The 12,718-nt window shown below is 38.9% G+C and overlaps 1 protein-coding gene across 2 annotated transcripts in view; it reads right to left on the reverse strand.

Moving 5' to 3' along the window:
• Positions 1-12,718, reverse strand: part of Ccdc171 (coiled-coil domain containing 171) — a 341,586-nt gene that overhangs the window by 316,490 nt on the left and 12,378 nt on the right. For both annotated transcript variants that reach the window (XM_041652374.1, XM_041652375.1), the window contains exons 3-4: positions 5,542-5,677; positions 2,693-2,867 (exon numbers count right to left, since the gene is read on the reverse strand). In XM_041652374.1, the coding sequence (XP_041508308.1) occupies positions 2,693-2,867; positions 5,542-5,677 (311 nt within the window). The remainder of the gene's footprint in view (positions 1-2,692; positions 2,868-5,541; positions 5,678-12,718) is intronic.

A 12,718-nucleotide genomic window follows, 5' to 3' on the forward strand; every position in this document is an offset into this window, starting at 1 on the left:
TATTAATGACCAATGGTTGCTATCACCTGGTAATTTAGTTTTCATCGATGGTGATGTTAATTTGTTTTTTGTTTTTTGGGTTTTTTGGGGGGGGGGTGGTGATGCTAATTTGTGCATTTTTTCTTTTTTGAAATATTTATTAATTTATTATGTATATAATAGTCTGTATGTGTGTATGTCTACAGGCCAGAAGAGAGCGCAAGACCTCATTACAGATGGTTGTGAGCCACCATGTGGTTGCCGGAAATTGAACTCAGGACCTTTGGAAGAGCAGGCAATGTTCTTAACCACTGAGCCATCTCCCCAGCCCTTGTGCAATTTTTTTCTCCTTCAGGATTTACTGTAATAAAATCACCAATTGTCTGTGTTTTTGTTGGTGTAGCCATCATCCTTGGGTTGGAATTTTCCTTCTAGTATTTTGTATAGGGCTGGGTTTGTGGCTAGGTATTAGTGAAATCTAGATTTGTCATGGAATATCTTGTTTTGTCATGCTATGGTGATCGACAGTTTTGCTGGGTCTGGGCTAGCATCCGTGGTCTCTTAATGTCTGCATAATGCTTGACCATGACCTTCTGGCTTTCATTGTCTCCACTGAGAAGTCAGGTGTAATTCTGATAGGCCTACCTTTATATGTTACTTGGCCTTTTTCCTTTGTAGCTCTTTTTTTTTAATATTTATTTATTTATTTATTTATTTATTTATTATGTATACAATATTCTGTCTGTGTGTATGCCTAAAGGCCAGAAGAGGGCACCAGACCTCATTACAGATGGTTGTGAGCCACCATGGGGTTGCTGGGAATTGAACTCAGGACCTTTGGAAGAGCAGGCAAAGCTCTTAACCTCTAAGCCATCTCTCCAGCCCCAGCCATCTCTCCAGCCCCTCCTTTGCAGCTCTTAATATTCTTTCTTTACTCTATATGTTTAGTGTTTTGATTATTATGTGGCGAGAGGATTTTCTTTATTTGGATCCAGTCTATTTGGTGTTCTGTAAGTTTCTTGTTTCTTCATAGGCATATCTTTCTTTAGGTAGAAAAAATTTCTTCTATGATTTTGTTAAATAAATTTTCTGTGCCTTTGAGTTGAATTTCTTCTCCATCTTCTATACCTATTATTCTAAGATTTGGCCTTTTTATGTTGTCCCTTATTTCATGGATATTTTGGGTTAAGCTTTTGTTAGATTTAATGTTTTCTTTAACTGATGAATCTATTTCCTCTGTTTTATCTTCAGTGCTTGAAACTGTCTCTTCCATTTCTTGTATTCTATTGTTCATACTTGCATTTGTGGTTCCTGATCTTTTTCTCATGATTTCTGTTTCTATAATTCCTTCAGCTTGTGTCTTCTTTTTCTTTCTCAGTTTTCAAGTCCTGAATAATTTCTTTTATATGTTTAAGTTCTTTTTCTTGGTTTTCTTTAAGTGATTTGCTGATATCTTCTAATTCTTTGTATGTTTTTTCCTCCATTTCTTTAAGATAATTTCTCATTTCATCTTTAATAATTTCAAACATTCTCTTGAGGTTATTTTTTAGATCATTTTCTTCTGTTCATCCATATTTGGTTGTTCAGGTCTTGCTTTTGTAGGATCTTTAGGTTTTACTGGTATTATGTTTCTCTTTGTGGTGTAGCATGTGATCTTACCTCTTCTATTCATCTTTTCCTCTACTAAGTGTGGCTGGGGCTGTCTAAGATTCTGTTGAATAATCTTCTAGGTGCCAGTGAATCCAAAGCTCAGGTGGGTGAGCTTTGAGTTATATGACAATTTAAGTGAATTTATATACATTTATATATACTTAAATAATAGTTTATTTATAAGTAAACCTACATAACAGAAGATTTGGGGTGTTAAATTTGGTGCCTTTTTCTTTTTGAGGCATATAATCTAATGCAGTGACACAGAAACCTATGCAATCAACAAATCACCTGCATTGTTTCTGGAACACAGGCTAGAAATTCTGACTCAAATTATATGTTATGAAGGGACCTAGAGTATATATAGAACACACACACACACATACTTTGTGATTTTGCATGTTGCTTGAAGAACAAGTATTCTAAAAACAGCATTCTGCACTGTTTTTTTCTATTCATACAACATAAAAATATTAACTGAATAAAAAGTTCAGCTGGTAGAGTACCTGACCAATATTCAGAGCCTTGTGTTCAATCAGGAGCAGTAGAGCACATCTGTAACCTCAGCGCTTAGCTGGTGAAATCAAGAAAGAACCCAAAGCTGGGCAGAGGTGGCTCACACCTTTAATCCCAGCACTAGGGAGGAAGAAGCAGGTGAATCTCTGTAAATTCTAGGACAGCCAGGGCTGTTACACAGAGAACCCAGTCTCAAAGAACAAAAACAAAAAAAGGAAGGAAGGAAGGAAGGAAGGAAGGAAGGAAGGAAGGAATAGTCCAATTTCAAAGTCATCTTCAGCTACGCAGCAAGTCTGAATCATCATGGAATACATACTATTCTTCCCATAATGCCAAAAAATGTCTCAAAAAAATTAATGTAGGACTGAAAACCCAATTCAGTGACAAAGTGTTTGCTTACTATACATGATGCTCTGGGTTAAATCCAAATGTGGAAACAAAAGAATTTAAACATAGTCCCATGAGTGAAAACCCTACATGAGATCCATTATGGATATGCAACAGTGAGCAAGGATGCTCTAAACGGGGAGAGGAGGTGCTGCCTTACCGCAGAGTTTCTCCTGGATCCTCTGTGCCTCAGCCAGTCTCTCTTCTGCTGCCCGGCTTCCCAGACCAGCCTCCTTCCTAGCCACAGCCAGGTCGTACTCCAGACGCTGCCGCAGCGCTTCTCCTTTTTCCACCTCAGACCGCAGCCTGGCAATATGGCTCTCGTAGTTTGACAGCTAAAAACAGATTCCTCAGCTCATGAACTAGCACTAAAGCATGTTTCCAAGGCGATGCGATTACATACACAAGCATTTATATTTCTTAGCAAAATCTCATTCTGTGTCTACCGGAATTCTCAAACACTAGGAAGGAAGCACTGCCAAATGATAATCATGAGTGCCTGATAGGCTCCTTTAGAGGAAATCCTTTCTAAAGAAACAAAAGGAACAGAAAGCACATTTGAATAACAAAATCATGCCTGGGGCTGAAGAGATGGCTCAGAGGTTAAGAGCACTGGCTGTTCTTCCAGAGGTCCTGAGTTCAATTCCCAGCAACCACATGGTTGCTCACAACCATTTAGAATGATATTTGTGCCCTCTTCTGTCATGTTCCCACCTTCAGAAAGCCTGGGACGTGGCAGCTCCTCCCCGTGAGATGCTTGGGACCAAGCCTACAGGTTATTTAAGACCTGGTCCCTGGACCTGCCATGTCATTTCTCTCCTGCCTTCCTGAGAGACACCTGGGAGTTGCTTTGCTCTGTGTATTAAACCTGGTCTTATTAACTGGGCTAGACTTGGCTTATTACATCGATGAAGAAAACCACAACCAGGGATTTCCAAAATACTTATCACAAAATTTTATGATAGTTTGAAGGAAAGTAAAAGTGGTATGTATTTGGTTTTTAAAGAGAGGAAAAAAAGAGACTTGAGTTAGGTGGGGCAGGAGAAGTGAAGGATCTGGGAGGAGTTGGGGAGGGGAAGTGATCAGAATACAGTGTATGGAAAAATTTTTCAATTACAAAATAATAAAATGCTAAATATTTAAGCAAAAAAATGTAAGTTAAGTTCTGTGCTTTAAAAAAGTAAAAAAGCTGGGCAGTGGTGGCACACGCCTTTAATCCCAGCACTCTGGAGGCAGAGGCAGGCGGATCTATGTGAGTTTGAGGCCAGCCTGGTCTACAAAGCAAGTGCCAGGACAGGCTCCAAAGCTACACAGAGAAACCCTGTCTTGAAAAAACAAAACAAACAAACAAACAAAAAAACTGACAATGTAGTCTACTAGCAGAGAAATTGCCTAGCATTAGGTAGGTTTCATTCCTACACCACATATACACACAAAAAGAAATAAAACTTAAATACAGGAAGAAGAGTAAGGGCACAAAAGGCATAAACATATGATTTATGAATTCTCTTAGAAGGGAAAGAAAACTACTCTAAATATACATATGTAATACACAATACATACACACTAATAAGATGTCAGAATATAAAAAACCAAGATGATTTCTGAATTATACTAATAAAAATTCTATACACAATGGACTTATCTAGGAAAAAACTGTCCCATGATTCATACCCTAAAGGAATCTACATTATAATTTCAAAAATGTGTATGGTTTAAGCCTTTACAGCAGTACACACATAAGATAGTATACACATAAATACAAAAGTAGTACACACAGAAGATCACAGCACTTGGGAAGCCGCAGTAGAAGGACTGAGTTTGAGGAAGCTCTGTTACATAACAAGAGTGCTTTCAAAATAGTATTTTTTTTTCTAATTTATAAATTCTTTAGTCATCAATCACATCCATCAAGTAACACATTTGGCCATGTCAATTCTTTTAATTAAAATATGTCCGGTCATCAGGATAGCTCAACCTGCTGTCATACCTGACCTTATTTTAGTCCCTGGCACCACAGGTGTCTTAAATTGGAGTTCCTATTGCTGTGATGAGACACATGACCAAAAAGCAAGGTGAGGACAAAATGGTTTATTTGGCTTACACTTCCATAGCACTGATCATCACTGAAGGAAGTCAGGAGAGCAACTCAAACAGGGCAGGAACCCCGAGGCAGGAGCTGATGCAGAGACCATGGAGGAGTGCTGCTCACTTGCTTGCTCCCCATGGCTTGCTCAGCCCGCTCTTGTTCTGTGGATGGAACAACCCACAAAGGGCTTGACCCTCCCCCACCAATCATTAACTAAGAAAATACCCTACAACTGGATCTCATGGAGGCATTTTCTCACTTTCGGATAACTCTAGCTGGTGTCAAACTGACATAAAACTATCCAGCATAACAAGGTACCACAAGTTATCCTCTGACCTCCACGTGAGTACATGGCATATGCACTTCGACACACAAAAAGTAAAATATTTTTGCTTTTTCTGAGACAGGGTTTCTCTGTGTAACAGTGCTGGCTGTCATGGAATTTGCTCTGTAGACCATGCTAGCCTCAAACTCACTGAGATCTGCCTCCCAAGTATTGTAGTTAAAGGTGTGCGCCACCACACTCAGCAAAGTAAAATATTTTAATTAATTAAAATACACTTAAAATAACAAACAAATCAATATAATAACGTTCAACTTGGATGTTCCTATACAATTCTGCTATATGAAAGGGTTTCATTACTGCAGCTTCCTCTGAAGTACTAGAATGACACAGTGACAAAGGTCACATGTAGTTTCTAATGTGAGATGAAACAAAAAACTGAAACCCAACTTTGGGGAAGACGTTGCGGGAGGGTTCACGACAGGGTTTCTCTGTGTAACCCTCTGTAGAGCAGGCTAGGCTCGAACGTGGAAATTCACCTGCCTCTGCCTCCCCAACGTGGAACTAAAGTTATGTTCCACCATGCCTGGCTGAAACTCGACTCCTAACATTACACAGGGAGGAAAATGAATCCTACCTCTGTGTTGTGCTTGGCTGTCATGTCTAACTTCTCCTTCTTAGCCCGATGGAGTTTCTTCCTGAGATCAGAGGTGATATCTGACTCGGTTTCATTTTTAAGCATTTGCTTTATATCCAATGAGGCATTTTTCAACCTACAAAACAAGGTAGTAACAAAATCTAATTCTCGTGCAATAAAAATATTCTAACAGCATTTCTCGTAGCTTATTTTAAAAACAGAATTTGAAAATAACAGAATATGATGAAGTCCTAGGATAATAAATTCACAACTTAGTAAAATGTGTCCACTGTAAAACTCGGGTAACAATGCAAAGTGGAATCTTACTAATAACAAAATACTGTCCACTGAAAACACACTATATTTTTCAAGCTTTGTATCCATCAAACGCTGGGTACTTTTGGAAGAGGAAGACTTCTTTCTTTTTTAATATATTTCAATCACTGTAAACGTAACACACATTACAAAGATAAAAAGTATAAATGACAGAATACACATTCTTACTTTAAAATGGCAAACTAAAGCATGATACTCTCCTGAAAATCAACAGTAATAACTATAACAAGAAAGAGCTCCCAGATAGAGAGCACAGGCAGAAAAGACGTCACAGCAATAGAACAAGCAGGTAGATAACTGATGTACCTAACAATTCAAAGCAAGCAGTGAGGCAAGCAGCTGACATGCCAAAAGTCACAGCTTAAAGCACAGGACTCTAGAGGGTATTGGTTGTTCACTTTGTCTTTGTTGAGTTCTTATCGACCTGACACAAGCTAGAGCTCTCAGGGAAGGGAAACTCCAATTGAGAAAATATTTCCATCAGGCCTGTAAGCAAATTTGTAGACATTTTCTTGATTATCTGTGGTAGGAAGTCAATAGACAAAAATTAAAACTGGAAAACCAAAGACTAACATTAAAAATAAAATGTCAAATCATTCAGATGAAAAAGAAAACTATCGGGCTGGAGAGATGGCTCAGTGGTTAAGAGCATTGCCTGCTCTTCCAAAGGTCCTGAGTTCAATTCCCAGCAACCACATGGTGGCTCACAACCATCTGGAATGAGGTCTGGTGCCCTCTTCTGGCCTGCAGACATACACACAGACAGAACATTGTATACATAATAAATAAATAAATATTTTTAAAAAAAGTTTAAAAAAAAAAAAGAAAAAGAAAACTATCTCAAAGAGCTAAATGTGAAGGTTTCTAGGAATTAAGAAAAAGATTTGTCTCAAAGAAATTAGCCCTGTCTCTCCAACAGTAGTAGCCCTGGAGAAAAACAATCTGTACATACAACTTCAACTTCTTTCAATACCACTAAAACAGAAGAGAAAAATCAGCAAAACCAATATTGAACTCTCTGAAAAGACTAAGCTGATAAACTCTCCTAGATTAACAAAGAAAAACAGAGAAGAAACTCCACAGTATTAGAGATTGGCTTCAGGGCTTCATGCACACTGCGCAAGTGCTCTACCACAAGGCTATATCCAAGCCTCCTTTTAACTTTTTATTTAGAGCCAGGGTCTCGCCAAGCTGCCAAGGTGGCCTTAAACTCACTCTGTAGACAAGGTAGGCCTTGATCTTCATCCTGCCTCTGCCTCCTCAGCAGCCAAGATTACAGGCCTGTACACCACCATGCCAAGCCGAGGAGCAACTTGATAAAGACTATCTACAAATACCTATGCTCCTAGCATACGCAATGGTTAAAGACGAAAAGGGAGAGAACAGAGCAGAGACAACTGCTATTAACAAGGCATTCAAAGATTTACTTAACATTCTTAAATGGTGAATGAAGGGAGAGAGGGGAAAGTGTAGAAACAGAGATGTGTATTGGACTGGAAATCTGTTTTTTACTTCAAAAGATATGATTTTATAAAAAAAAAATCCTAAGAAAACAAATAACACGAAAAAACTAAAAATCAATTTCAGCAAGGTTATAAAAAATACAAGATCAGGGCTGGAGAGATGGCTCAGCGGATAAGAGCATTTGCAACTATTCCAGAGGACCCAGGTACAATTCTCAGCACCCACTGTCTGTAACACCACTTTCAGAGGATCCAACACCCTCACATGGCCATACATGCAGGCAAAACACGAATGTACATAAAATGCAAATATATATTTTTAAAAATATAAGATCAATGTGCAAAATATTTTATTGATTTTTATTGAGCTCTACATTTTTCTCTGCTCCCCTCCCTGCCTCTCCCCTCCTCTCTTCAACCCTCTCCCCAAGGTCCCCATGCTCCCAATTTACTCAGGAGATCTTGTCTTTTTCTACTTTCTACCTCCCATGTAAATTATATCTATGTAAGTCTCTCTTAGTGTCCTCATTGTTGTCAAAGTTCTCTGGGATTGTGGTTTGGAGGCTGGTTTTCTTTGCTTTGTGTTTAAAAACCACCTCTGAGTGAGTACATGTGATAAGTGTCTTTCTGTGTCTGAGTTACCTCACTCAAAATAATGTTCTCTAACTCCTTCCATTTTCCTATGAAATTCAAGATGTCATTATGTTTTTCTGCTGTGTAGTACTCCATTGCACAAATGTACATTTTTCCTTATCCATTCTTTGGTCAAGAGGCATTTAGGTTGTTTCTAGATTCTGGCTATGACAAACAAAGCTGCTATGAACATAGTTGAGCACATATCTTTGTGGTACAATTAAGCATCCTTTGGATATACCCCAAAGTGGTATTACTGGGTCTTGAGGAAGGTTGTTTCCTAATTTTCTGAGAAATCGCCATACTGACATTCAAAGGGGTTGTATCAGCTTGTATTCCCACCAGCAATGCAGAAGTGTTCCCTTTTCCCCCACAACCTTCCCAGCATAAGTGTCATCAGTGTTTTTGATCTTGGCCAATCTTACAGGTATAATATGGAATCTCAGAGTTGTTTTGATTTGCATTTATCTGAATGACTAAGGATGTTGAACATTTCCTTAAGTATCTTTCAGCCATTTTAGATTCCTCTGGTGAGAGTTCTCTGTTTAGGTTGTACTCCATTTTTTTATTGGATTATATGTTCTTTTAGTGACAAATTTCTTGAGTTCTTTGTATATTTTGGAGATCAAACCTCTGTCTAATGTGGGGTTGGTGAAGATCTTTTCCCATTCTGTAGGCTGTCGTTTTGTCTTGTTGACCATGTCCTTTGCTTTACAGAAGCTTTTCAGTTTCAGAACGTCCCATTTCTTAACTGTTTCAGTGTCTGTACTGCTGGGGTTATATTTAGGAAGTGGTCTCCTGTGCTAATGCGTTCATGTGTATTTCCCACTTTTTCTTCTATAAGGTTCAGTGTGGCTGGCTTTATGTTGAGGTCTTTGATCCATTTGGACTTGAGTTTTGTGCATAGTGATAGATATGGGTCTATTTTCATTCTTCTAGATGTTGATATCCAGTTATGCCAGTACCATTTCTTAAATATGATTTCTTTTTTCCATTTGATATTTTTTGCTTCTTTGTCAAAAAATCAGAGGTTCAAAGATGTACAGACTGATATCCGGGTCTTCTATCTGGTTCCATTGGTCCTCCTGTCTGTTCTTATGCCAATACCAGGCTGTTTTCAGTACTGTAGCTCTGTAGTAGAGTTTGAAGTCAACTCTACTCTACAACAGGGATTGTGATGCCTCCAGAAGTTCTTTTATTGCACAGGGTTGTTTTGGCTATCCTGGGTTTTTTGCTTTTCCATATGAAGTTGAGTACCGTTCTTTCAAGGTCTGTGAAGAATTTTTCTGGGATTTTGCTGGGCATTGCATTAAATCTGTAGATTGCTTTTGATAAGATTGCCTTAATGTGCAAAATTAAAATTTTTTTTTGGCTTTTCAAGACAAGGCTTCTCAGTGTAGCTTTAAGCCTGTCCTGGAACTCTCCTGGTAGACCAGGCTGGTGTCGCACTCACAGAGATCCATCTGCCTCTGCTTCCTGAGTGCTGGGATTAAAGGCATGAGCCCAACTTCAAAATTAATATTTCTATATACTATCAATAAAATCAAGAAAAAGAACTCTAGCCGGGCGGTGGTGGCGCACGCCTTTAATCCCAGCACTCGGGAGGCAGAGGCAGGCGGATCTCTGTGAGTTCGAGACTAGCCTGGTCTACAAGAGCTAGTTCCAGGAAAGGCTCCAAAACCACAGAGAAACCCTGTCTCGAAAAACCAAAAAAAAAAAAAAAAAGAAAAAAGAAAAGAAAAAGAACTCTATTTGTAATAGAATAAAAAAGAGAAAAATAAATTTAGCAAAAGAAGTATAACACCTTTACCTTAAAAAAGTTACTGAAGTTAAAGACATAAATTAATGAAAAGATCTCCCACAATCATTTGTATTTAGAAAATGCAGTGTTATTAAAATGGTAATTCTATCTACAGATACAATACAATCTTTTAGCAAATCCCAGAATGTCCTTTTGTAAAAATTGACAAGCTGATCCTAAAGTATATTATGGAAAGGCAAAGGATTCAAAACCGACAGCACCATCCTGATAAACACATGAGAACTTCACTTCTGACTTTCAAAACTTTGGACTGAATGAAAAAGTCTCCATAGCCTCCTGTGTTGAATGAAAGGCTTGTTCCTCGGCTGGCAGAGTGTAGTAAGTGGAGCGGTGGGCTGCGTTCTGGCTGCCCCGGCTCCTGCATGGCTAGCTTATACCCTGAAATAATTACACAGAAACTGTATTCTTTTAAACACTGCCTGGCCCATTAGTTAGAACCTCTTATTGGCTAGCTCTTACAGATTGATCTAACCCATTTCTAGTATCTGTATTGCCACTTGAGTGTGGCTTACCGCGAAAAGTCTAACGGGCATCCATCTCAGAGAGGAGAGTCATGGCGACTGACTGACTCAGCTTCTTTCTCCCAGCATTCTGTTCTGTCTACTCCGCCTACCTAATTTTCTGTCCTATTAAAGGGCCAAGGCAGTTTCTTTATTTAACCAATGAAATCAACACAAAACAGAAGACTCCCACATCAGCAGAAGAAGTGGCAGAGGCCTTAAGAGGTGGGGCCTCCCAGAGGAGGTAGCACACCTGAGGAATGTCTTTGAGGAGTATACTGTCCCTGTTTACTCCAGTCCTCCTCTCTTCCCTCTCTGATCCCCAGCTCCACAAGGTAAGCATCCCCTCAGCACATGTTCCTGATGCTGCAATGCTTGCCTCAACACAGACCACTGCAGTGGAGGAAGCTAACCAGGGACGTACACTCCCCAAACTGTCCAGTCCAAATAAACCTCTTTCTAAAATTTCTCTCAAAGATTTGTCAGCAATAAGAAATTGACACATTTCAATAATCAAGACAAGGTAGTCTTTAATTAAGAACAGACAACATTTTTTTTTTTTTTTTGGTTTTTCGAGACAGGGTTTCTCTGTGGCTTTGGAGCCTGTCCTGGAACTAGCTCTTGTAGACCAGGCTGGTCTCGAACTCACAGAGACCTGTCTGCCTCTGCCTCCCCATGGATTAAAGGTGTGCGCCAGTACCACCTGGCCAGACAACATGTTTTTTTTTTTTTTTTTTTTTTTTTTTTTTTGGTTTTTTCGAGGCAGGGTTTCTCTGTGGCTTTGGAGCCTGTCCTGGAATAGCTCTATAGACCAGGCTGGTCTCGAACTCACAGAGATTCACCTGCCTCTGCCTCCCGAGTGCTGGGATTAAAGGCGTGCGCCACCATCGCCCGGCTCAGACAACATGTTTTAAAAAGAAAACTTAAGTGAGTGCTTGACCACTTGGTATACCTGTATGTGCAGAGTCTAATATCACAAAACATTAACTGACGAATTATCAGAATTGAGACTCCTGAAAAGTCTATATTTTTATGGTCAAGCAAATTTCAACAGCAGTGCAAAGACAGTCCAATGAGGAAAAACAGTATTAACAAGAAATGTTCTGAAGCAACCGGCTATCCATATGTAAAACAATAAATTTAGACCCTAACCACTCTGGAGGCAGAAGCAGACAGATGTCTGAGTGCAAAGGCAGCATTGTCTACAGAGCAAGTTCCAAGACAGCCGAGGCTACACAGAGAAACCCTGCTCTACCCTGCTCTGAAAAAAAAAAAAGCAAAAATGACATTTTACCCAGGAAGACATGTAAATGACCAAAAGGCACATGTAAAGATGCTGAGCATCACTGATTAACGAAAATATTCAAACTAAACCAGTAATAATGTATAATTTTAATTTATGAGAATTAAATTTAAAGAATTACTATTTAAAAATTAAGTAATTTTTTTTTTTTTTGCCAGGCGGTGGTGGCACACTCCTTTAATCACAGCACTCAGGAGGCAAAGGCAGATGGATCGCTGTGAGTTCAAAGCCAGCCTGGTTTACAAAGCAAGTTCCAGGACAGCCTGAACTGTTATACAGAGAAAACCTAAAACCTGTCTGAAAGAAACAAAAATTAAGTAATTTTTAAAGTGCTGACAAGGATATAAAGGAATTAAAGCCTTCAAATACTACTGTCATGACTGCAAAATTATCCAATCACTAAATTTGGTGGCTTCTTAAAAGGTTTGGCATAAATTTGCTACATGATGCAACAAGGCTGCTCTGTGAACCTGCCTGAGCAGAGAAACAGAAAACATACGAGCACAAACACTTACACATCATGTTTATAGCAGCACTACTCCTAACAGCCAAAGGAAAAACTACATTAATTCCTGACCACTTGTGAATGAGTAACTAAATGTAATAAATCCATACAGAGGAATGGAATAGTATTCAACAGTAAAAAGAAACAAAGGCCTATATATGCCACAATATAATAAATCTCAAGAACAAGCGCAAAGAAGCCAAACATAAAAAGAGGCATGGTTCCATTGACAGGAATTATTGAGAATGACAAAGTTATAGATATAGAAAGAAAGTCAGTGGTAGAGTTGAAATAACTCTATTCAGAATTTAGAACTCAGAGTAAAGATTTCTCCATTAAAAGCATGGGGTGGGGGAGGCTGAAGAGACAGCACATGCTGCTCTTCCGGAAGACCTGAGTCTGAGTTCCAGTTCTGACATTAGGAAGCTCTCAGTGCCTATAGCTCCAATTCAAATGGGTGACAACCTTTTCTGGTCTTCCTGTCTCTGTCACACACAGGGTCTGAGTCAGGAGACAGAGATTCAATAAGTAAAAATTTAAAACATATATTATGGATGTCTTCTGATGTTTTCTTTCTAAACTGAAAAAGCATAATAAATAATGTAAAATATTATT

This window comes from Microtus oregoni, unplaced genomic scaffold, assembly GCF_018167655.1.
Source record: "Microtus oregoni isolate MIOR12 unplaced genomic scaffold, Mior012 000005F_ref0000423, whole genome shotgun sequence".
Lineage (NCBI taxonomy): Eukaryota > Metazoa > Chordata > Mammalia > Rodentia > Cricetidae > Microtus > Microtus oregoni.